Source organism: Babesia bigemina, assembly GCF_000981445.1.
Source record: "Babesia bigemina genome assembly Bbig001, chromosome : V".
NCBI lineage: Eukaryota > Apicomplexa > Aconoidasida > Piroplasmida > Babesiidae > Babesia > Babesia bigemina.
Window position 1 is genome coordinate 283786 of NC_027220.1, and position 24309 is coordinate 308094.

Here is a 24309-nt window from a genome sequence, read left to right on the forward strand (position 1 = left end):
ATTGCTTGGGCGCGATTAAAGATACGTCGATACCTGTGATTGACCCTACAAGGAGTCAGTAAAGTGAATGAAAATTATACTGATTAAACACGCGATATCCGCATCGATAGACTATTATTGTCTCAATAGGGTTTGTATACCTCTCTACGTGACCGCAGGCGCAGAATGTGTTCTGTTGAGCTCTTTTTAGTACTAATCTGCTATCCCAACTCAGTAGAAAGCCCAAAATCCAGCGAAGTCGTAGATGGCGTCCAATGCGTGTCCATTAATACCCCTCAAGGCAGTGACTATATCAGAAGCGCCAAGTTTAGGGCGGAGTCTACTCTCTTCGTAGCCCATGGCGCTCATCACCTCTTCCAAGTGCGCCGCAGCCTTAGATTTCGGTCCCTTGCTGGCTGCATCCGCACCAGACTCTTTCAGGGCACGTAGACCTGCGTAGAGCATCGGGGCAATGCCCACGAAAACCTTTGCGCAACCTTCCGGGTAGCTCGCGCATGACGAATCCCATGTCGCCTTTGGACTGTAAGTAGACCTGTACTTGTCACTGTGTTGGACTTTCTTCAAGAAGTTCTCACATCCATCCACAAGCTTGCGCACGTCCGTTGTGATGTCTGCAGGACTGGTGTGCCTGGCCTGAACAACGTTTTGGAAATCGCATTCCTTGACAAGGCCAAACAATTTAGAAAACGTAGAGGGTTGCTTATCCAAAGGTTTGTTGTAACGTTCTAGCAGTTCTTGGATGAACGGTTGGTCCTTAAGCGCCTCCTGCTCCAGGAACCTCTTAGTAAAAATTTTGCCATCCTCGATAGATGGGTACACCTTGAAACCAACAGGGTGCTCTGAAAGCACCTTGTGGATTGCAGCACCAAAGGCCTTCAAATTGCCAAAAGCATTAGTGCCCTTCAGGGCCACCAACCAGTCAATGGCATCTTTGACGTTGCGCGGAGTTGTAGTCAACGAGTGGAACGTCATTTTGGATCGATTTCTCACGTTAGGCTGCCGCTGTACAGCTAAGAATCTCGTGTCTATTACGGGCGGGTACGCAATCAGCTGCGTATCTACTTTACGAAGTGCACTAGGGCTGCTTACATACAATGTAGACGCTGCTAAGTGCTATTTACGACGCTGTCTGCAAGGCGCGTGTGGATAAAACGGACGCCTGGGTATCCAGCCGCAGCCAGGTTCATACCAAAAATCTGGCATGCAGTATCCAAAGCGCATGTCATTGTCGTATCCACGATTCAGTCAACAAGGCACACATTGCATCATTGTACATTTGTACAGTTGAGCGGTACAACTTTTGTGGCTTTAGAATGCGTTGCGAGCATCACATTACACAGTACATGCTGTACCGTCTTCACTATTGGGTCGTAGGAATTTCTGGAGCCCAGCAGCACAACCATTTACAGCGCGTTGCTTCGCTACCAACTCAATCACTTATGTGACGTATTGCAGTAGTTCATTGGGGATAACAATCGGGTGGCATAATGGACGCCGTCCCGGGTTAAGATAAGATAGTAATGCCATAAAGCCTTAAGCCGTATTGCTGCGGCTGTCCGTCAACGCTCGGGAGGCAGCAATCCGGGCACCGACGGGGTGCGGCAACCGCGGCCTGGAGCCGGATACCAACCCCATGGTACCTAGTTTATGCTGCGAGGCGCACCCCATAATTTGGCGCATGCGTGTCTCTGTATTGCTAACTTGGCAATGCTTTATTGCGACCTGCAGGTTGTCAACGGAAAGGTGTATCATGAGTCAAGGTGGCCCCGTATTACTGCCTTCGTTGCCCCAATCGCTGCGCTCTTAACATTTACGGTACCGAACTTTCACCTCACAACAACGCCATTCAGGCGTGGTTTGGGCACCCTCCATTGATAAGTACAATCGTGCGTGAGACCGTCGTGCACTTAGTTGTCAGCGTTATACAACGGAACATCGTCGTTCGTTGTAGCTGCTACCACCCCAATACCTGTGAAGTTACAATCATTAAGGGGCTTTCAGCTGTCATAGGGTGTTCAGTAACCTGTCATACTCGTTCCGTAGGCTGCGTTCACGTTGTCGGGTTTTGTGTAGCGCCATATGACGTGGCATTTGCCTTTTTTATCGTGTTATAAAGCGGTGGTCCACGTTTATGGGTTACATGATGCCCAGAAAGTTTTAATTCGCCAGTACCAGTACATAAATAAAGTTTTGAAACGATTTATTGTAAGATGATGTTAAGATAATAAAGCGAACGGCCGTTCCTGATTTCATTTCCAATAGCGGAGCTAGAGTGCGACGTTACTGTCATAGTTGCTTACAAACGTTATTGGTGTTGCTTCAGTGTATTAATACGTTTTGCATGTCATCCGTTGTAACGTGTTAAGGACATTACCGACGTTACAACATGTCAGCAAAATTTCTAGCATATGTGGCCCATATTGTCCTTACTAGCAGCAATAATTTTTTGAGGTTGTGCACTGAGGTTGTATTTAACATCACGCGTTTGACTATAACTATCGCTGCATACTCTATTCGACTGACGTGGCAATATGGATTTGATCTTGCGAACACAACTATGACGCAAAAGGAGAAATCGATGCCTATACGCGAATATACCAATGAAAGAAACCAGTAAAGAATGCAAATTAATTACTGCAATCTACCGACGAAATATCGCCAATGATGTACTCATTCATAGGTGTAGTAGTTCTCGATCTGTATGGTCGACAGGACGACACCCTTGGTGGTGACGCAGTGGCATTCCAATGGTGGCGTTTGGCGCACCTCCTCCCCAAGCCCTGAAAGGTTACTGAATGAATACAGTAAGACAAAGTGGTTCGAATGTGACGCTACCAAAGCGGTGGTGAAGTCGCTTATGTTCTTTACCCTGCCGTTTACTAACACCTGGTTGAAGCAACCGGGCGGGTCCAGGACGTACGGTGCTGGGCAGTAGAAAGCCGCTTGTCTAGCCTTATGAAGATCGATCTTGCAACCAAACTTTCGTTCTCCTGTAGAGTTGTAGAGTTTGGGTGTCTCGGGCTTGAAAAGCTCATCTGATTCGTAGGTAACGCCGCAACCTTGCATGTACGGGTCAGTGGTCTCGACAGCAACTTCAACGACGTGCCACGTGTATATGCCAGACCATTTCGTAGTCTGCCCTATGGGATGTGTGGATGAGTCCGATGTGTTACCGTCGTCAGTGACAATGGACAAATCTGATAGTGTGGGTGCTTTACCGCACACGAATGCCATGGGTATGAATTTCCCATATAGGGGGTCTTTAGATATCACGATGGCGCTTTTAGACGATTCTAGGTTGATTTGGTGATATGTGGGCCAGCCTCCATCCTCATAGCTGACTCGAAAACCATCAGCACTGGTGACCATGGACCTTTTGTATGAAGTTCTAACAAGTCGAGTTCCGTTAGTTGTGTACTTAACGGTATAATAGAACTCCTCAAGTTCTGGCGGCAGCCATTTAGCTTTAATCTTCCCATCATATTTAACGTGCTGAAGCTTGTCATCAAGAGAGCAACTCATGACCAACGTTGTGCCTACTTTTAGTGTAATGGGCCTTTGTGGTTCATAGGATATAGTCAGCAGTTTTGATGTACCGATTCCGTCAACTAATAATTCAGCCCTATTCCTAGGCGGAGATATAGATGGGATGAACTTCCGTAACTTATTTTTACGGTGTATTAGGTAGGTATAATGCTGTTTATGCCTGGACCCCAAAATAAATCGGGAGGTCTCGTATCCACGTTTGTCAACGCAGATGCAGGCATGGCTGAGTGGGATATTGTCAAACCCTATCTCGAAAACTTGTAATCCTGGAATAGAATGTGGAGTCACGTTGCGCACCATTTCTGGAAATGGCATAACCTGATTGGAAGATAGGTCGTATCCAACCGAATCACAATTCATTGGCAGCAATTCCTCGTCTGGGCTGCAGTAAATGCCCGTCTTCAACATGCGTGTGGTTTGATTGTATGAGCATTCGTAAATATCGCCTATACCGTTTCCCATTTGTTTTTTTGCGCAATAGTGACTGCTAAGGGCACGATCAAATACCCTTGGTGCCTTTCGATTACACCCTATAATGCGGTATTCATGACTAAAGGCAAAGGAGACATTTACAGTGGCGCGGATGTTATCTTGCGAATCATATTTGGTAGATTTTGATGTCCAATGATACAAGAACGAGTTGTGCCCCCCTATTAACGTGAGAGGTTTGCCTAGATGGTACTTCAGTTTTACCTCACCCTGGGATATTTGGGAAACATCCAGTTCAAGGGCATCACCAGCAAGCGCATCCTGGTACATGATTTCGTCGTAAATATTAAAGTCGTAGAAACTTGCTAATTGTCTCACCACAGCCAAGTTATGCGGGTGAAATTCAGCATCATATTCATAGACTGATGGCGGTGGAGAGGACTGGTCAGTAAGACGATCCTGAGCAACATCCACAGCAGCATTTTCGTCTTGATAATCGTCCGCAGCTATTCCTGTTGATGTCGAGTATATCTGCTCTTTCGGCAACTTTATGGTCAAGGTGCTTCCCGGATGAAGGACCACCGAACACCATGGGCTACTGGTAGGTTGCAAATCTTTGTGTTCGATCATGCTAGCAATGTCACAAATGTATTCTGTTTTCGAACGAATCTCCATCGTCGCCTTAACTTCTCCCGTTTTGTTATCAATGCATCTACATTCTCCACTGAATTCAGGCAACGCTAACTCCGAGAAGTATTTCGCTATCACCCATGTAGCACTGTTATGCAAATTCCTGTGAGAATATGGTGTAGGGGCATTTAAAATATTGCCTTTCTTGTCTAGGAGTGATTTCATGCATTCCTCAGGTTCAATACGACCTTCGCAAACAAATCCTATGGGCGCTCTTGACGTAGGATCGGCTACGCACGACCGTACGCCTGTGTTAGGATCTACAGTAACTTCAGTATCCGCAGCGAACAGTGGTGAAGGGCGGCTACCGCAGCCTTGAAGGGGTAGGTGTACGTCACCTCTGTGCAAGACAAACACCCCGATGGGCTTTCCTATCTTAGCCAATTCCTGGGTCAATGGTGTGGCTGGTGTCCAAGGAAGTTGTTGCATTTGGAGGGCAGTATACATGCCATCTAGTTGACGTTGCAAGGTGTCACTCATGACCAATTTTCGTGGGCCACAAATGAACATTGCACGTCGTGCTGTTATTGCATACGTATCGGCAGACATAAAATTTACTTTTAGTGCCACCTCTGATGCTCTCAGTTGGAACCATACTAGTGGAGTCTTTGACTCAGCTAGTATCACTTCCGAAAGAGGAACAGCACGAAACTTGCCATTGCCAGTGAGGTACGTCTTGAGATGGGCTTGCTTGTACGAGGTAGGTTGTGGATGCCACACATATTCCGTACCGTTGAGTCGATTTGGGCATATTACATCCGCTAAGCTAGCGTATGTAATATCCATCCGACACAGGAAAAGAGCATTTTCGCTGAGAAAGTCACCTGAATCCCCGAAATCACAATGCAATGCATCGATGGGTTTGATGCGACAGAAGCATATTGCGCTGATAGCGCAAATAATGCTCTTGAGTCTACATTTAGCCATGGTTATCGATTTTGAGTCATACTACCAATAAAGGGAAACCTAAATGGGCAATGCAAAGGTGAAAGGCCAATTTCACAGATATGTGAGAACAAAGGGGAACTTATAATAACTGTTGAACAATTTGTTGGGATAATGAAAGATAGCCAAACCCCATATCCGCAGCTGGGCAGTAGTATCGAAGAATTTTCTTTCACTGCTCAAACTGCGTAAGCCAAAAAAATATCGGTTATATACGCTAACGACTACAAGTGTTTCAGTGATGGCACGGAATGATGGCATGTCTTGCATCAGATTTGGAACATTAACGAATCATCAGTGCGCCTAAAGGGGTATGTCCTCGGATCTAGTCACTGAGCACGCTCACGTGAACATCATGCTCGGACATAGAAGGAAGAATGCGACCGCACTCGTAGAAATCGGAATAACTAATCAAGCCAGTTTGGTGAAGGCTGCGTCATATGTGATGGGGAAATACGATGACCCGGTGAAGGACCTCAAAAGCAAAGCATTCAGCGAGCAGGGATGTTTCGACGTGCCGCACTGAGTGATCAACATGGAATCCGGAGACGATTTTGACTATGTGAATGACCTTGCTGCGAAGACTGGATAGATGTCCACAGGTATGGCGACCAATGCGTACGGCAATAGTACGTCTAGAAACCTGCAACTTACAACCATGGCGCATATGTAATAAGTCGTGGATCGGTGCATACGGTAGTACCAGACAGCTGTATCCTTTGGGGAGGATGCAGAACTTGAAATACAAAAATAATATGTTTGACGATAACAGTGTTTGCGAATGAGAGGACGCTTTGTTGTGTTACAATTACCATCGCAGCTATTTACTGCATGGCACAAGCCATATTCAAAGAAATTGGGACACCTACTGACTAGGAATATATCATATAATCGAAATACAGAGCACAGTGCTAATAGGCACGGTGATGAGTTACACATTGGATCGTAGACAGGTAACACGGCCCACAGCAGCAAGATTAACTCGTTTAAACTAATCACAACCGATTAAAATGTCTTATAACACATTCCGCTGAATGCGGCTCTGTTACATCCGATGCGCATCTCTCCTCGCAGGAATTGCGGCAGCGATAAACCATAAGAAATCATACTAGAACGAAACCGTGCAGAGATTCCGCCATTATTAAGCAGTTCAAAACACAGGATTCTGCTGCTTCTCATGTCAGGTACCCGTTACGCGCTGATTCATCTACAAAACGCGCTTCCACCGTTTGGGATGAACCTCCGTTCAAGAAGCGAAAACATACTTGTATTGTACCAATAACCAATTATTCGTGCCGTATGAAATAGTGCCGACGTACAATAATCGATGAAATGGTCATGAATGTTTTGGCGAAATTTTCTGAGATTCTATGTCAATACCTTGTCTACTGTCTAACAACTAATGGGTCTATAAATACGATACATAGTGACCCCTGTAATTGCCATTGGCGATTCCGCATACATACTTTGAATGTGTGTAGGTTTCGGTCATGAATTAGTCGCCCACACACATACACGTAGCGATGTATAGATGGCGTCGTATAATACATTAAGATGCCGATTAACGCAATCTATGTGGCATCATACGACTAAATAAGCTGTCGAATGATATGTGTTGTGTTTTGACTTGCGAAATGCCCGTACGTCTGTCACGGGCGTAACGGTTTAAAGGGCGCGGCTGTTGCTGCCCTTCTCGCGACTCTATCCGCACTTCTGCCTATTTGCACCTTCTCTCATGAGATTTGTGAAGCATAAAACGCATTTTCAACGAAATGGTGAAGGCAAAGCATGGAAGCAACCCTCCAACCGGTGTCGATGTGGAAGGCGTGCTCAGGGATTTCGCCGATCGCAAGCTATCCGAAGAGAGAGGATGTACCGTCGAGTCCCTCCAGAAGAGGCGCGCTGAAGCATTCAAAAATGCCGCTGAAGACGAAAGATTATACAAGGTTTTCGCCTCCTGTTTCATGGAGAGGCGCATGTGGAGAGAGGCGCTTACCGAACTTCACACTCGCCTTTACCTTTTAGACAAAGAATCGAAGGAATACGAAGCCACTATGGATATGATACGCGTAGCTCAGCACAACCTGTTGGCAGAGGTGATGCCCATACCGGTAGCCTTCAAGGAACTGCTCTTTGTCAGGGACCTCGAGGAAAAGTGGTCAACTTGGATGTCGCAAGTGGGTTACACAGAACAGTTGACCAATGTGACGCGTGCTGAAAATGCGATGGAGTATAGGTCAAATACGCTGGTTACAAGAGTAAACCTGAAGCCGGGCAGTCTCCTCATGAGGAAACGGCCCTTCGCCGCGGCGCCGTGGTGTAGCGACACCGCTGACTGGCAGTCAAGCACGGACGCCGACGCGCGGCGCATCAGCTGCTTTCATTGCCTTTCTGTGATGCGACATGTGACCGACCCTGACTACCAGAGCATGACATTCGTATCATGCCCTCTGAGGCCGTTCGAATGTTTAAAAGTGTTCTGTTCCGAAGACTGTTTCCTTCACAACGGCGCCGTACATGCGGCTGAGTGTGAACATTTGATGAAGTTAAAATCGTTTGCAACTACCGCATTGAACGAGACGTTCGTCATGCTCACTGCACGTACGCTCATTCGGTGTGGCCTATGCGCGGGCAAGCGCAACTCCGAATCGTCGCGACCAGCTTCTGGTGCGCCAACCGATGCCCGAGGTGATGTGCTCCAGCAAATACTCGACGTCAAAGTGGACTACGCAACGTTGGAACAAAGGTACTTACACATTTTAGACAAACTTCAGATGTTCGCGGACTTCCTTTTGAAGGAAATGGGAGTGAAATTCTGCTTGTACCTGACACGCCGGGAACTTGTCCATATGATGGTGGTCTTGTGGACTAAGAGCGTGTCTCTGAAGCCGGATGTTTACTCCGATGATGAGAATGTGATTATCGGCGGCGTTGTCTTCGATGCTGACATGATGTGTTTCCAGCAGTCCAGACTACCCACTCTGGTCGCGCATCTGGACGGTGTGGGACGGGTGTCTATACGCTCCATCTACACAATGGAGCCAGGCATGAAGCTCTTTATCAGCACCGCCATGGACAAGTACGTGCCTTTTTTCATTCAGGATTCCGAATTTTGGTCGGCAGGCCTGTTGCTTTCTGAGGCGGTTGAAAACTGTCTCCCCAAGAAGTCACCTGATATATCTGCCGTGAGGTGTGGGCAGTGCATTAGGGGGTTTTGCCATATAGATGCCCTGAAAAGCCCCGTGGACGGACAGGCAGACGAACGGTCCCCGAAGGAATACTCGTGGGCATGCAGCAACCGTTGTGCGACGAACGACGAGGACCTCAATCAAATTGAGAACAGGGCTGAAAGCATAATCATGAGGGCGCATCGCCTCTATGTCGTTGGGCAACACTTGGTGGTCAGAAAGTTGCTCGATAACTTCGTGTGGAGATGGTCGGGGGCCCTACACCCCAAGCACTACTTACTGTACAATGCGCACGTGCTGCTTGCGGGTATTAAGATGAACAAGGCAGGGTCTAACGCTCTGGAGGCAGTGCGCCATCTTACAGCGGCAACGATCATGGCAGAGGAAATGCTGCCTCTGGTTTGCCACGAGAAGGCGCATCTTTATTCCAGGTTGGCGGACTTGATGGGCCAGCTCGTGATGACCGCGCGGGTGAACCGCAAGGAAGACGTTCAACTGAAGCAGATGACGCTGGAGGCTGCGTATACGGCGCTGTGGAATTGGACCGTCATAGCGGGGGCAGAGTCCCGCGAGGCACTGATTCACATGCAAAAGTGCCGCAATATCGCATTCCAAATGAACGTCCACGTTTCCAAGCTGTGCAATAATTTTGTGATCCACGTGCCGGGAAAGTACATGGAAATATTTAAGCAGGTCACCGGCAACTGCGTGCTGCCGCCGGTTTTCAGGTTTTCTGCGGCCGGCGACCTGTCGGAGACCACCACTGACCACGTCGCTACAATCGCGTTCATGGCTGCGCAGAGCGAGATATTGAACGAGGAGGTACTGGAAATGCTCATGTCAATGGCTTCGTATGGCATCATGCACCTTGGCACGGGTCTGAGCGTGCTGGGCATCGCCGCCTCCAACGGGAGCGTGGAGATGGTCAAGGCGATCACGGAGTCAATCCACACCAGGATAGACAAGGCGTACGATTTCATCAGCAAGAACGGCAGCACCTCGAGTGTGGAGTCAACCATCGCCAACCTGCTGTTGACTTTAGCCGGTGGAAATGAATTGGGTGTCACGCCTCTGATAGCCATGGTGTCCATGCCCACAGCCAGCGACCCCCAGTCGTTGAAAAACGAAATCATCATCTGCCGCCTCATAGTTGAGTGCGCGGAGAAATGCGACGAAATCATCGAGCGGCATAGGGGTGCCGTTGCGGTGCAGCTCCGCAGCCTGCGGTGGCTGATGGAGTCGAAGTGTACGGTCAAAAGTCTGGTCCTCGATGCCCGGACGCACAATTTTCTGCAGGGGCAAACGCTACTGCATTACGCTGCCGCTAGAGGCAAACGGAATCTCGTGCAATATCTGGCGAGGTTGAGCGGTAATGTTAACCAGATGAACCTCGAGGGCGCCACGCCGCTGCACCTGGCTGCCATGGGAGCGCATATTGAGGTCTGCGAAACGCTGCTCAGTTTCGGCGCGAAGCAGAACGTGGCCATGAACACGGGGGAGCTGCCGATACATCTTGCGGTGCACGCACTGCACGAGGACACGGTGAAGCTCCTGCAGGAACAGCACGCAAAGAACAACGGAAACATGGATGCCGCGTCGAATTCTGCGTGCCTAGGTCGGAGGCGCAAGAGGGGCCCGTCCATATGGCACGCCTTGGTGTCTGGCATATACCGACCAGAGGCTTCGGCAAAGATGGCCGGCGACATAAGGCTTGACGTTATGGTGTCAAGGTTGGAGAGGGCTGCGCGGATAGCGCAATTCCTGGCAGAGCATACGCCGCCTCAGGAGATGTACGTGTGGTCGGACATGACGCCATCGCAGCTGCTGCGCCAGAAGTGGGAAGAGTATACCGAAGGAAACAGCCACCTGTTCGACGCCCAAGAAGGCGCACCTATACTCCACAAAGCTGATGTTGATGCATACCAGCCAGCCACTACACCGTGCAGCGTGTACAACGAGGGCACGGACACAATATTTGTGGCGGAGAGGGCCATGCAGTTCCTAGCTCAGCTCCTGAAGCGCGCCGAGGAAGGATCCGCCGAAGCCGCAAACCAGCGGACGGATAACGGCGCGCCGCCTACTCCAGCCAATGGAAGTTAACCCATGCACAATATTTGTGGAATGCGTTTTTAGGTGCTAGATTCGAGCGACGTACCCGCTCCCACTACGCTGTCGTACACACGTACGCCGTCGCGAGCCTCTGCCTCATGGCAAACTCATGTCATAAAATAGCGCATTAGCACGATGAGTTTGTCGTTTTATCGCCTTCATCGATGCTTGTTGCAGCATAATCTGCAATCAGTGCTCCCCAAGCGGCGGTTGACGTACGCCGCCGCGTCACGGGGCTTCTCATCCAACAGCGACAATGAGCAAAAGAAGCAGGTGGTCGTCCTAGGGACCGGCTGGTCGTCGTTATATTTTGTGAAGAATCTCGACCTCACGAAGTAAGCAGCGTCTCATCGGTGTTATGCCATTCAGGTTTGACCTTACCGTTGTATCTCCGAGGAACTATTTCACCTTCACGCCGCTCCTTCCGAAGCTTTCAGCCGGTAAGATCTCGCCGGTGACGTGTACGGAACCTTTTGCGGCGTTTATGCAGAAGCACAAGCGTGGCAACTTCAACTTCGTACATGCCCGTTGTTTGGATGTCAGGCCGGATGAGTATTACGTGGACTGCGTGTCAGTACATGACGCAGAGAGGAAACTGTCGATACCGTATGATTATCTGGTTGTCGCTGTAGGCGCTGAATCGAACACTTTCTCCATCCCCGGCGTGGAGGAGCATGCCTACTTTCTGAAGGAGGTGGAACACGCGGAATCCATCTACCAGAAAATAGTCTCCAATTTCGAAGCCGCATCTCTTCCCAACACGAGCGATGAGGAGAAGAGGCGCTTACTGCACATGATCGTCGTTGGAGGTGGGCCGACAGGCGTTGAAATGACGGGGGAGGTAGCAGTGCTATTCAACAAGTATATGGCCAGAACATTCCCGTCGCTGGCTCGCTTTGCAAAAGTCACCATAGTGGAAGGCGGGCAGCGTTTACTAGCGACTTTCGGCGCCGGGAACTCGAGATTCACGGACCGTGTTTTGCGGAACAATAACGTCAACGTGATGTTGGGAAAGCAGGTCTGTGCCGTCGGAAAAGACGATTGCACAGTGAGGGATGTGGTCACTGGAGAGACTGAACGACTACCGTGCGGCATGGTTGTCTGGGCAAGCGGCTTGAAGTCATCTGATGTCGTCGTGCAGATCCAAAAACATTTTAAAGAGCAGGACAACCCTCGAGCGCTTTTGGTGGACCAATACCTTGCCCTGAGAGGCAGCGCAGATCGCAGCATTTTCGCAGTCGGTGATTGCTGCAAGGTAACGCCCGACAAGCTCGCCGACAGCATCGACGACGTGATTCAGAGCATCGGCAGTACGGAGATAAACGCTTTACTTAAATCCCGAAAGGAGTTGGTCAAGCGATTCCCGCAGTTGGCGTCCAACAAGCTGAACACCAGCGAGAGAGCTTTCAAAGAATTGTGCAAAAGAGTAAGACGCAGTAGTGGAACCGATCGGGAAAAGCTTCTAGAAATCATGGAACACATAGACAACAACTACGCGTCTCCCTTCCCAACTGCGCAAAATGCGAAACAGGAAAGCTTGTATTTAGCTGAAGCTTTCAACCGTGGGTTCGCCGCGTCCGACTCTCATGCTTTCAACGAGGCGTGGAAGGGCTCTTTGGCATCGATCGGCGGCAGAAATGTAGTGGGCAATTTCCCCTATTTCCAGCTCAATGGGGGTATTACTACACTCATTTTGTGGTTGGCAGTATATATACGGATGTTCTCCAGCAACAAAATGAGGTTATCATACATAGCTGACTCCGTGATACAGAAAATTTGCGGCAGACACATAATTAGCAAGCAATCGGAAAACAATCGGCGCTAACATTTTTCATATTTTACAACGCATCTGTGTAGCGTATTTGCTCAATGTACATGAATACGGCATGGTCGTTAACATACTTATGCATAGTGCTGTTTCACATCTGAGGACCTGGCGTGCCAGTAATGGTATTGAGGTCTATCAGTCTTGAATTACATTTTGGTTTTATTGTTAGGTGGTATCTAATTCCTTAATACTATATTGTGACAGATCAGTCTATGTGTCGAAAAGCCGGTCATTCGGTGCAAGGTCGTTAAGGAGCTTAATCGCCATGAACGACAAATCATGTGACAATTAACGAATTCATGCCGGTAACTAGATCCTAACGCACTACACAGTCATGTACAATCAAATATTTAACAGTATATACACATTACTATGTGTTAGTGCGTGGCCCGCTGATTGCCTTCACCAGTTTGGGTATTAGTAAGGTTTATTGCAGGCAGCGATATAAAAGTTTTATTATTCAGACTTAATATTGTATTGCCATATATGGATAATGTACAGCACTTAACGTGGAAACCCATAACATCCTAGATATTCTTCCAGTGAAATGCTTTGAGCAATCTAGCTGTGTTGAACACCGAGGAGCTGTGATACCCTAAAACGATGAGCGAGTGGACATGATATAAGCACATCTCTGGTTGCATGCAGTGGATCTAAGGCAGTTGGTACATTTTATATTCCTGTGTATGGCAATGTCAGCGATGGTTAGCATTTATGACCTTCAGGTCTTGAAGCATCCAATTAAACCCCCATTTGAAGATCCATTCCTCCAACGGTTACCACCACCTGTTTAGGTCTCTACTGAATATTTGATTCACTTATTAATTATGCGGCGTGAGAAAAATATCTCAATGTAATTGTTTTCCCTGCGAGAGCCGCTCTATACAGGATTGTAAGGGTCTCCATAGCGTACTACAGAACGCGGTTTCCACTATTTTATTGCTAGGCAGCGGATATGTTTGTTGGTTTCGAACCTTTTATCTCTGGTCGGTAGACTAACATATGATCTGCGTACAGTCCACTGCGATGACATTTCTTTCACAAGCCGTTGACTCTGCCGTTGTTTCCACAGACCCATGCTAAAAACCATCCACACAGGAACAGCAAAAAATATAACACGCTCTTGGTAGTGAAATTCCCAACCTCTCTAGACCGATAGTATATACATGGTCTTACGAGATCAAAAGACGTGTGTCCTACGCTTATTCAGAATCCGATAGCAATACAGCAATATCATTTCACTATTCGTGCTTGCGCTTGGTCAGATGTCTGTTTTTTTTGTCTATGTAATGGATATGTGAAACACATCGCAATATAACAAACAACGTTGAGTACTGTGCCTGCCAAAATAATGTACATCATTGACTTTCTCAGGGCTTCAGCATTTCTCTCCTTAATATCAGTGGCCATGGTTTCAAACGATTCCCTAGAAGGAACGTAGCCGAAAACCTTTTCGGTCAAATATGCAGAAATCTGGTACAGAATTATACTGCTTGAGATGCCGGATATTGTTCTAATTATGGCAGCTGCAGTAGCCTGGTTGTCATTATCTATTACATCCTTCATAATAGCCCTATCTACACCGCCAACTGTTACTAATGTACCTCCGAGCGTTGCTAACTCAACATAATGATACCAGAGCAGCTTACCTCTTGGCGCCTTTCCTAAGAAGAATAGTAGACACACAACCAGTCGTACAACCATTACTGCAAGCCCAGAACCAAGTTCCGCATAATTAGCATTAACCTTCGTAATTGCATTTATAATTTCACCCCCCGCTCCACTTCCAGCTGCGCCACCTATCAGTGTAACTGCAATCGCTACGCCTGCCATAGTGTCAGACACTCCCAAATATTGGAGATATATGGTCATATAATTAAACGCGCACATTGGGGCTTCTGCGATGAAAATTGTAAATATGGAAATCGCTGCTGTTGGATTCGTAAATACTTCCTGAAAGGCCTTAGGTATGCGCTCCATGAAACTGTCATTTTGTGTATTATCCTTGTTTTTATTACACGATGTGTCTAAAACCAAGCCAAATAAAATGGCTATACCGAACAGTATCCACACGTATCCCAAAACAACGTAGGAAGTACGCCAACCATAATATCCCAACAATACTTTGCGTGCAATGAGCGTAGTTATGACTGCGCTTATTAATCGTCCAACGCAATTTAGAGCCTGAAGAGCCGTGAACTTCTTGCTGGCTTCCTTTGATTCTTTTTTCTTATCTGACTTCTCTGATTCAGTACCGAGCTCTTGCTGGCTGCTTCCCAGCGTTCTACTACCGCTATGCGAACCCGCACTTGGCTTGCTTTGTTTGGCTTGCTCTTCTGCTTCCTTCGAGTCAGTTGAATCGGAAACGATCTTTTGTTGCACCGGGTATACGCAGGCGAATCCGAATCCGTGCAAGAATCGCAAGAACACAATCTGCGGGAGGATATATAGTAATAAGGACAACTCACCACTTTGTAGTGCGATGCAGAACTAAGCAAAATAGAAGCCGCGCCCATCACTAACAGTCCGCCACCAAGCACAAATTTCGAAGCATACTTATCCGCGAGCAACCCCCAGATTATGCAACAACCCATGCGTGACATAGTAGACACGGTTGCCAGAGTAGACAACTGAGACTGCGAAAATCCCAACGTTAACTCGAAGGCCCTCATACACATGGACAACACCTGTTGGTCATAGCCTTCGATGAAAGAGACCAAATAGTACAGTGCTTCTGCCAACGGGCCATATGTGCCTATTTTAGTCTTAGGTTGATTCGCAGTTGCAGGCAGAGATTCAGCCATTTTGATGTACCACAATGTCGTTAGTCTTGTCCAACCGATTGTATAATCTAATTATAGCGATATATCATAATAAATGTATAAAAGGGGAACATCACCACTACCTATAGTGTATGTTACAACATAGCATAGCATCCCTCACGATCAATTCACCCGGAATGACCCTATGTAAAATAGCTCACATGTGAACAATAATACACGTTCTATAAGCGACTAAGACATTCATCTATAATTCATTTACCCCAGAAGAATGGAGTTGCTGATATAGCGAAAAAGTTGTCCAACTGCCGCAAAAAATGTTTTCATAATGGATGACTAAAATGTGATCAACTATATTTATTAAAAAGAATCATCCAGAATTTGCGCAAACCGTTCGATCCATCGCTTCCTGCCTGCCTTCGAGACCTTAATGTCACTACTGATGTACGTCGCTGTGCCCACGAACTTTTCATCCCCTTAAATTACCGCCTTTCTTAAACTCACATTTGCGTGTGGAAGATTGGTGTCAACACATCCATGAGCAACTACGATAGCTAGGCTTGTAGAGATGCTCGATATGGCGCTTGCGTGATGAAATCAACGGCCTCACGCTTTACCGATTCCGTAATCAGCTGTTGAGAAGTCATGCTTTTCCCCTGGTGATTGCTGGTAGACGTATTTGATGCCACGTAGGAGGCTAAGTAACTTCACATGTACATTGCCGTTGTATAAGGTGTGCTTACGCAGCAGTGATTTTTACAGCCACAATTGTACTTATATACGCTGCTATAGTTACCACGAAGCTTGCACCTTTCATTCTTCTGCTGCGATTAAACACAACATCCGACTGATTTTCATTCTTTTTTGATGCACTTAGAATAACCGATACTTTTGCGTCAACAACACAGAGAAGTTGTACCCTCCATTAATACCAGGTGTCTTAAAGCTGCTTCAGAGATATTTACCAATCGAAACACCAACAGAAGCGTACGGATATGAAATAGAACGGCGAGTTATACCAATTCATTGCACCTCTTTCAGCAACGATGCTGTACTAAAGGTCTCTAATGCTAAAAATGCACGTGATAATGAAGCTAGTTCAGGTACAAGCATCTATACATCAAACACTCATGTAACGTAAGATATTGACGACTACTCAGTCTTAGTTTCCGAACTACCCTTCTCCTTATCATTAGTGTACGTAAAAAACATCGCAACATAACAAATAACGTTGAGTACTGTGCCTGCCAAAATGATGTACATCATTGACTTTCTCAGCGCTTCAGCATTTCTCTCCTTAATATCCGTAGCCATTGTTTCAAACGACTCCCTAGAGGGAACGTAGCCGAAAATCTTTTCTGTTAAATATGCTGACACCTGGAAGAGAATTACACTACTTGAAATGCCGGATATTGTTCGAACAATGGCAGATGCCGTACCTTGGTACTCATCTTTGATAACCTCTTTCATAACAGCCCTATCTACGCCACCAACCGTCACTAATGTCCCACCCAGCGTTGCCAACTCTACATAATGATACCAAAGCAATTTCCCACATGGAGCCGGCCCCAAAAAGAATAATAGACATACAACAAGTCGGACTACCATTACTGCAATTCCAGAACCGAGTTCAAAATGATCATATTTTTCTGACATTTTCTCTATAACTTCTCCCCCCGCTCCACTTCCCGCTGCACCACCGATCAGTGTGACGGCAATTGCAACGCCTGCCATTGTGTCGGATACCCCCAAATATTGCAGATATATGGTCATGTAATTAAATGCACACATTGGAGCTTCCGCAATGAATAGTGTAAATATCGAAATCAATGCAGTCGGCTTCTTTTTAAAAACTTCCGAAAATGAATCCGCTATACGCTGCGCAAGTTTGCCATCTTGAGAATCACATTGTTGTACATTTTTACCCTTCTGTAGTATCATACCACATTCGATACCAATACCAAACAATATCCATACGTACCCCAATACAACGTAAGACGTGCGCCAACCATAATATCCCAATAAAACTTTGCGTGCAATAATCGTAGTTATTACCGCACACAGCAATCGTCCAATGCAGTTCAATGCTTGAAAATACGTGAATATACTATTAGACTTTTTTTTCCTTTTCCGTGTTTCTCCTGTTGAAGATTGAGACTCGGAAGGCTGTTGAGTTTGCTCAATCTCCGACTCCTTTTGTTCTGTTGACTCTGCAACAATCTTTTGTTGAACCGGGTAGACGCAAGCGAATCCAAAGCCGTGCAAGAAGCGCAGGAAAAGAATCTGAGCGGTCATTTTCTTGCCACCAATTGCAACTTACCACTTTGTAGTGTGAAGCGGAACTTAAAAAAATCGATGCTATACCCATCAATATTAAACCAGCACCAAGTACGTGATTGGAGTCATTTTCATCCGCGAGCAACCCCCAAATTATGCAGCAACCCATGCGGGACATGGTAGACACGGTCGCCAAAGTAGACAACTGAGACTGGGAAAATCCCAATGTTAACTCGAAAGCCCTCATACACATGGATAACACTTGCTGGTCGTAGCCTTCAAAGAATGATACCATAAAATACAGTGCTTTCGCCAGCACATTGTAGTCACCCTTTTTCGTTGATTTTTGTGTTGCGGGTTTTGCCACCGACGTTGTCATTTTTGCCGCAATACTTAAATAGTGACCTATTCCAAATGAAGTCTTTATGAACGGTTACATGTAGCTCGTAACATATGCATCAGAAAAGGCACATCACGCTTATGCATCCTATACTACGAAATTCATCATATCATTAATTGCGATCAAAACAAGTCATATGAAACCAGACAAAATTCATCTCATGTGCACGACCATACAAGCGCTCTCGGCTGCTGTACCGTCATATCCACAATTCATTCCACCCCAGAACAATAGATGCGGTCATGTAGAGAAAAGAGACCGTACAACATCAAACCTGTCTTTCATGATGAACAACTAAAATAACATCACGTATATTTTTAAAAATATATGTGGAGGTTATATGGGCCGATGGACCCAACTCAGGCTGTATGCCTTGACGACCTCCGTCGCTGCTAATATACGTTACGGCACTCACCTTATTGTCATCTCATTAAATTACCACCTTTCGTAAACTCACGTTCGTTGGTGGAACCTTAGTTTCCAAACCTTCATGAGCAACTAATATAACTGTTTTTTGTAGAGATAGACGATACAGCGATGGCGTGATGAACGCGACTTCCTTAAACTTTACCGACTCCCTATTCAACGGTTGCGAAGTCATGCGCTTGCATTGGTCATTCTAGAGATACTTTCTAATGTTCCTTAAGATGTTAAGCGCCTTTACATGCACAGTTTCGAAGATATGCTACCACATCAGCGATTTATACAGCCATGTTTGTAGTGATAGAAGCTTTTATCGTTGCTTCAAAGCCTGTGCCTTCCATCGCTTTATTGTTAAGCAGCTCGGTTTGCAGCTGAGTTTCAACTTTGTTGTTCGTGTGTTTCGGCTAATGCATAACATTCAATCCATCACAAAAAACTCGCACAATTCCTTAAAGCAGCTACCCCTGCGTACGTGTTCCGCTATATTCACTTATAGCGACATCAACACATTCATACGGCAATGACGCCGTATGTCACCTTATGCTTTCACATTTTACCACGTCAAGCGCCTATGATGTATGAAAGGGTTGCAATACTCAATTCACAAGCACCTCAGAGTCTTGTTAACCTACTAACCACAATGCAATGATAACTCATTTCCTTACTTGTGCTAATAGTTCTGCTACCGGTTATTGTTGTGCCCCCGTATTCTTCATTTTCTCTCTTTGTTTTGGATACGTAAAACACATCGCAACATAACAAAGAACATTGAGAATTGTGCCTGCCAGAATAATATACATCATTGACTTCCTGAGAGCTTCGGCATTTCTCTCCTTAATATCCGTAGCCATTGTTTCAAAAGACTCTCTGGAGGGAACGTATCCGAACACCTTCTCGGTCAAATATGCACAAATCTGGTAGAGAATTACGCTACTAGAAATACCTGATATTGTTCGAATGATGGCAGATGCTGTTGCCTGATAGTCATTTTCTATTACATCCTTCATAATAGCCCTATCGACGCCACCAACCGTCACTAATGTCCCACCCAGCGTTGCCAACTCTACATAATGATACCAAAGCAATTTCCCACATGGAGCCGGCCCCAAAAAGAATAATAGACATACAACAAGACGGACTACCATCACTGCGATACCAGAACTGAGTTCGCCATACTTTGGCTCTTTTTTGGCAATCGTCTCTATAATTTTCCCCCCAGCTCCACTTCCCGCTGCGCCTCCAATCAGTGTGACAGCAATCGCAACGCCTGCCATTGTGTCCGATACACCTAAATATTGCAGATATATGGTCATGTAATTAAATGCACACATTGGAGCTTCTGCGATGAATAGTGTAAATATGGATATAACTGCCGTTGGTTTCGTAAATACTTCCTGAAAGGCTCTGGATACACGCTGTAGAAAATCTTCCTTCTGTTGTGTAGTATCGCTGTTTCCACCACCACATTTATTCAATCTCATTCCAAATACAATGGCAACACCAAACAATATCCATACGTATCCCAATACAACATAAGAAGTACGCCAACCATAATACCCCAATAATACTTTGCGCGCAATAATCGTAGTTATGACTGCGCATATCAATCGGCCAATACAATTTAGAGACTGGAAAATTGTGAACTTCGTGCTAGCCGCTTTTGATTCCTTTTTCTTATCTTCTACTTCCTCCTTCTTGCTTTGATTTGGAGTTCCCTCAGATTTCTTGCCCTGGTTCTGTGCTCCTTCCGCTTTCTTGCCCTGGTTCTGTGCTCCCTCACCCTTCTTAGCTGCTTCCTCCGCTTCCTTTGAATCAGTTGAATCGGAAACGATCTTTTGTTGCACAGGATAAACACAAGCGAAGCCAAATCCGTGTAAGAAGCGCAGGAAAAGGATCTGAGGATGCATTAACAGTATACATTACAACGTACCACTTTATAGTGCGATGCAGAACTGAGGAAAATGGAAGCCATGCCCATCACTAACAGTCCGCCACCAAGCACAAATTTCGAAGCATACTTATCCGCGAGCAACCCCCAGATTATGCAACAACCCATGCGTGACATAGTAGACACGGTTGCCAGAGTAGACAACTGAGACTGCGAAAATCCCAACGTTAACTCGAAGGCCCTCATACACATGGACAACACTTGTTGATCGTAACCTTCAATGAAAGAGACCAGGTAATACAGCGCTTCTGCCAACGGTCCATACGTACCTATCTTGGTCTTAGGTGTAGTCATTTGTGCAGGGGAAGCTTCAGCCATTTTTGTGTGCTACAATGGCGGCTACCTTGTACAAATGACGGTTTAATCTAATTATAGCGATATCTCCAGAGATGCATCAAAAAAGAAACATCAAGGTTGTCTATATTGCATGGTACAATACAACATAGGATTCCCTCGCGATCAAATCCCGTTGAATGAACCGACATAAAATAGTTCACATGTGCACAGTAATACGCGTTCTTCAAACAACGAAGCCATTCATCCATATTTCATTTACCCCAGAATAATGGTCTTGCTCATATTGCGAAAAAGTTGTCCAACTGCCGCAAAAAATGTTTTGATAATGGATAAGTAAAATGTGATCAGACATATTTATAAAAAGTAGCATCGAACATCTATAAAAATCCTTCGATCTAATGCTACCTGTCTGCCTTCGAGACCTTAACGTCGCTACTGATGTACGAAGGGTACCCACACAATTGTCATCCTAATATATTAGCACCATTCTTAAACTCACCTTAGCGTGGGAAACTCGATTTCAGCACCTCCATGTGCAGGTGGGATTGGTAGTTAGCTGATCACTGTCGATTACTAGCAGTTTTTAATAACGTTTTAGCTCATACGTGATAAACTGCCAGATTAGTGACGTGCGTATGGGCATCGGCAGGGTAAATAGATGACCTGGAGACATTCATGCGCCTTTAATTCTCGTTTTACTGACACTATATAAGGGCATAAATGATGACAATCGTTGTGAACATGCAGATGACCGGTCAGCGTAACTTGGATGAGGTGAAGAAACATCGGAAGAGGAGGTATAACGACCTAGTGAAGAATATGAAGGGAATATGGTTTGACCAACAGACATGCTTCAAGCTGGTGCAGTATTTTTGATGAGTCGGGAAGGAGTCGTGACGCTGTAGGATTATAGCTGTAGCAGCGCATGAGACAATTTGGAAGCCAACATACGAGCCACAGCGTCTAGAAACCCTTTAAATGATGATAAAATGAATCTAATGATATCAGATAAGTACGCACTGTTGTGATGCATTAACTTCCACTTCTCAGTCTGTATAACGTATAACGTAACCACAACGCATTGTATGAGGCGCACTATATTATTTTGCACAGAAGCATAAGGGCTCCCATGATGCGATTCTGTGATCATAAAGTTAATATTGCTTATCCCAAACATACCAAGGTTCGATATTTAACAGGCACATACATTAATCTCTAGTTTTTACTTAACCTAAAACTCAGATAAACGGGCCACCCGAAGTGTTGGGCGGCGCAGTAGTACAACAACACGACAACGCTGATGCCTATGTTGTCGTGTTGGCGCATAATTCCCTCCGTTATGGGAAGTACAAGACTCAGCAGTATCCGGTGTTGTTGCACGCGAACGTAATAAAGGGAGAAGTATGAGGCAATCCCCGCAGCGACTGTTCCATAGACCTGTAGACAATTGTCACGTTAATGAAACACAAATGTAGCGTACTCACATGTATTCACACCATCTTACTAACCGTCTTATTACCGCACCACTTCCTCGATTTAGTAGAAATGCCTACAATGCAGGCAACCGGGTCTATGATGAACACCGGCAGAAGGACCCTGAGGGGCAGTCCAAACACAGCGAAAAGCAGGACAATCAGATTGTACCAGATGATACCAGCATCATCCTTGATGCCGAATCTAAGCGGCACGGTTTTGAATATGATTATTGATATCACCGCCACGGCAATTATGATTGCTTTGAGATGTGCACCCGGCACGTTAATGTGTGCGAGGGTGATTCCGCAACCAATGTGTACCAATTTCCTGCAAATATTATGACGCCAAATCTCCATCTCACCTTGCCTGCAGAGGTGTAAGGAGATTGGTGACCGCGGTCAACAGGATTCCACCGATGACCGCAATCCTCCACATTGTCTACTACTTGTGTTACAATAGTCGGTGTTCCTTTTCGAAAATGTCTGTCATTGGTTGGTTGCACAATATTTCCACCAAATGACAGATGAATGGATATCTCAGACTAGAGCTAGCGAGCTTTACGGCCTGAGTGTGTCGGAGCTGCAGCGGAATGTGGCACACGTCATCGACAACTCCGGCACTGCCGGGCGCGACCCAGGTAATGCTGCACCTACAGTAAAACGTGGAAGCAACCCGATTGTGCCATTAACTGTGCGTTTGGTGAAGAATCCACGCGGTTATCACTTGCCGATGCGCTTGTATAAGACATCGGAGCTTGAGGCTTTGAGGGCGATAAAACGGGAACGGGAGCAAAATAGCGTCCCATCCGACAAGTGTGTGAAGAAAAAAGTTATTAAGCGCAGCCGGAAGAAACCGGCGCCACGGCCGGCTCCTCCCGTATGCGACAGCAACGGACACACTTTCGTGCCCGAGAGCTCCGCCGTGCACAAGTGCTCGGTGTGCGGTCAGAGAGTCGAGTTGGAGGTTATTTAACGGTATTCAAATTGGTATGTCGTCTGGTCCGACCGGAAGCGAAGCCAAGAACGCCTCCCAGTTGACCATGCGCAACAGCGGGGACCGATACCTGATGAACGCTAGTATGTGGTTGATCGTGAGTTTCTCCTCCTCGTGGCTAAGTGCCATGAACACGGAGTCTGCAAATCTGATTGTAACAACCTTTTATACGGCACTCACCAACAGCCTCTTCTTCTAGCGGTTGCTCGGCTATGCTCTTCAGTGCTCGCCCCGAAATGGCAGCGGAACCGTCCTTTGCGTCCCCTACTCTCGGCGTGTCAATCGCCACTAGTCACAATCATTACATAATAACGTATCGCAACACCAACCGTTTCCGAGATACCCTTTGAGCTTAAACTTGTGACGCTGCCTCTCAGGCACCAGGAACAGCGGCTGTCTGTTTGCAACGTAGTACGTTGGCCAGTCTAACTGCGCGGCTGCAAGCCGCTTAGAGAACTGCGACCGAGACAGGCTCTCGTCGTCGTGGTCGAAAATGGAGCGCCACTTGCATGGGCGGCGCGTGTCTACACCGGCGACGTGGCAGTTCGGTGTTTTGAGCACGCTGCCGATGGGCGACGGATCGGACAACCGGCCAAAAATCTGCACCTATATGACCTCTACAACCCATTTCAAACCTTGGCGAGTTCTATGGCGTTAAATGCGAGGCTATCAAAGTGTTTTAGAACTGCCGTTGGCCGGACGGCCGCAGCCGGCAGGAAGGCACCGGTACCCAGGCAGAATGTGGCCCAGAAGGTGGCAGCAGCAATCGTGCGACTATATGTGGCTAAAGGACGCATTTATCAGTGACCTAGCGGCCCAATCCGGGAGACGGTTACCGTAGCAACTGCCGCGCGCCTACCCCATAGCGCAGTAGATGGCCTGTTTACGGCTCTCCGGGAGGCCAACCATTTAAAAGCGGCCTATTCCACGACTCGTCGCGGTATTATATACACCTGCTACGAGTATCCCCATTTGTTGGC

The 24309-nt window shown here is 46.5% G+C and overlaps 11 protein-coding genes across 11 annotated transcripts; 3 read left to right on the forward strand and 8 right to left on the reverse strand.

Annotated features, from left to right (window-relative positions):
* Positions 1-210: 210 nt before the first annotated feature.
* Positions 211-972, reverse strand: BBBOND_0405240 (hypothetical protein; the record flags this gene model as incomplete). The annotated part of the gene is made up of 1 exon (XM_012914772.1): positions 211-972. One exon carries the CDS (start codon positions 970-972, stop codon positions 211-213), a length of 762 nt encoding a protein of 253 aa, XP_012770226.1.
* A 561-nt stretch (positions 973-1533) lies between these two features.
* Positions 1534-1752, reverse strand: BBBOND_0405250 (hypothetical protein; the record flags this gene model as incomplete). Its single annotated transcript, XM_012914773.1, has 1 exon — positions 1534-1752. One exon carries the CDS (start codon positions 1750-1752, stop codon positions 1534-1536), a length of 219 nt encoding a protein of 72 aa, XP_012770227.1.
* A 918-nt stretch (positions 1753-2670) lies between these two features.
* BBBOND_0405260 (hypothetical protein) lies at positions 2671-5592 on the reverse strand (the record flags this gene model as incomplete). The annotated part of the gene is made up of 1 exon (XM_012914774.1): positions 2671-5592. The coding sequence occupies one exon, from the start codon at positions 5590-5592 to the stop codon at positions 2671-2673; it is 2922 nt and encodes a 973-aa protein (XP_012770228.1).
* Positions 5593-5724: 132 nt separating this feature from the next.
* On the forward strand, positions 5725-6136 carry BBBOND_0405270 (hypothetical protein; the record flags this gene model as incomplete). Its single annotated transcript, XM_012914775.1, has 2 exons — positions 5725-5798; positions 5920-6136. 2 exons carry the CDS (start codon positions 5725-5727, stop codon positions 6134-6136), a joined length of 291 nt encoding a protein of 96 aa, XP_012770229.1.
* A 1246-nt stretch (positions 6137-7382) lies between these two features.
* Positions 7383-10898, forward strand: BBBOND_0405280 (ankyrin repeat domain containing protein, putative; the record flags this gene model as incomplete). The annotated part of the gene is made up of 1 exon (XM_012914776.1): positions 7383-10898. One exon carries the CDS (start codon positions 7383-7385, stop codon positions 10896-10898), a length of 3516 nt encoding a protein of 1171 aa, XP_012770230.1.
* A 144-nt stretch (positions 10899-11042) lies between these two features.
* On the forward strand, positions 11043-12732 carry BBBOND_0405290 (NADH dehydrogenase, putative; the record flags this gene model as incomplete). Its single annotated transcript, XM_012914777.1, has 2 exons — positions 11043-11242; positions 11277-12732. 2 exons carry the CDS (start codon positions 11043-11045, stop codon positions 12730-12732), a joined length of 1656 nt encoding a protein of 551 aa, XP_012770231.1.
* A 1236-nt stretch (positions 12733-13968) lies between these two features.
* BBBOND_0405300 (hypothetical protein) lies at positions 13969-15539 on the reverse strand (the record flags this gene model as incomplete). The annotated part of the gene is made up of 2 exons (XM_012914778.1): positions 13969-15168; positions 15204-15539. The coding sequence occupies 2 exons, from the start codon at positions 15537-15539 to the stop codon at positions 13969-13971; spliced, it is 1536 nt and encodes a 511-aa protein (XP_012770232.1).
* Positions 15540-16667: 1128 nt separating this feature from the next.
* On the reverse strand, positions 16668-18171 carry BBBOND_0405310 (hypothetical protein; the record flags this gene model as incomplete). The annotated part of the gene is made up of 2 exons (XM_012914779.1): positions 16668-17798; positions 17836-18171. 2 exons carry the CDS (start codon positions 18169-18171, stop codon positions 16668-16670), a joined length of 1467 nt encoding a protein of 488 aa, XP_012770233.1.
* A 1133-nt stretch (positions 18172-19304) lies between these two features.
* On the reverse strand, positions 19305-20881 carry BBBOND_0405320 (-Ribosome-binding protein 1; the record flags this gene model as incomplete). The annotated part of the gene is made up of 2 exons (XM_012914780.1): positions 19305-20510; positions 20546-20881. 2 exons carry the CDS (start codon positions 20879-20881, stop codon positions 19305-19307), a joined length of 1542 nt encoding a protein of 513 aa, XP_012770234.1.
* Positions 20882-21767: 886 nt separating this feature from the next.
* On the reverse strand, positions 21768-22692 carry BBBOND_0405330 (hypothetical protein; the record flags this gene model as incomplete). The annotated part of the gene is made up of 3 exons (XM_012914781.1): positions 21768-21911; positions 22109-22297; positions 22369-22692. The coding sequence occupies 3 exons, from the start codon at positions 22690-22692 to the stop codon at positions 21768-21770; spliced, it is 657 nt and encodes a 218-aa protein (XP_012770235.1).
* A 622-nt stretch (positions 22693-23314) lies between these two features.
* On the reverse strand, positions 23315-24238 carry BBBOND_0405340 (hypothetical protein, conserved; the record flags this gene model as incomplete). Its single annotated transcript, XM_012914782.1, has 5 exons — positions 23315-23469; positions 23510-23617; positions 23659-23929; positions 23965-24103; positions 24189-24238. The coding sequence occupies 5 exons, from the start codon at positions 24236-24238 to the stop codon at positions 23315-23317; spliced, it is 723 nt and encodes a 240-aa protein (XP_012770236.1).
* Positions 24239-24309: the final 71 nt, after the last annotated feature.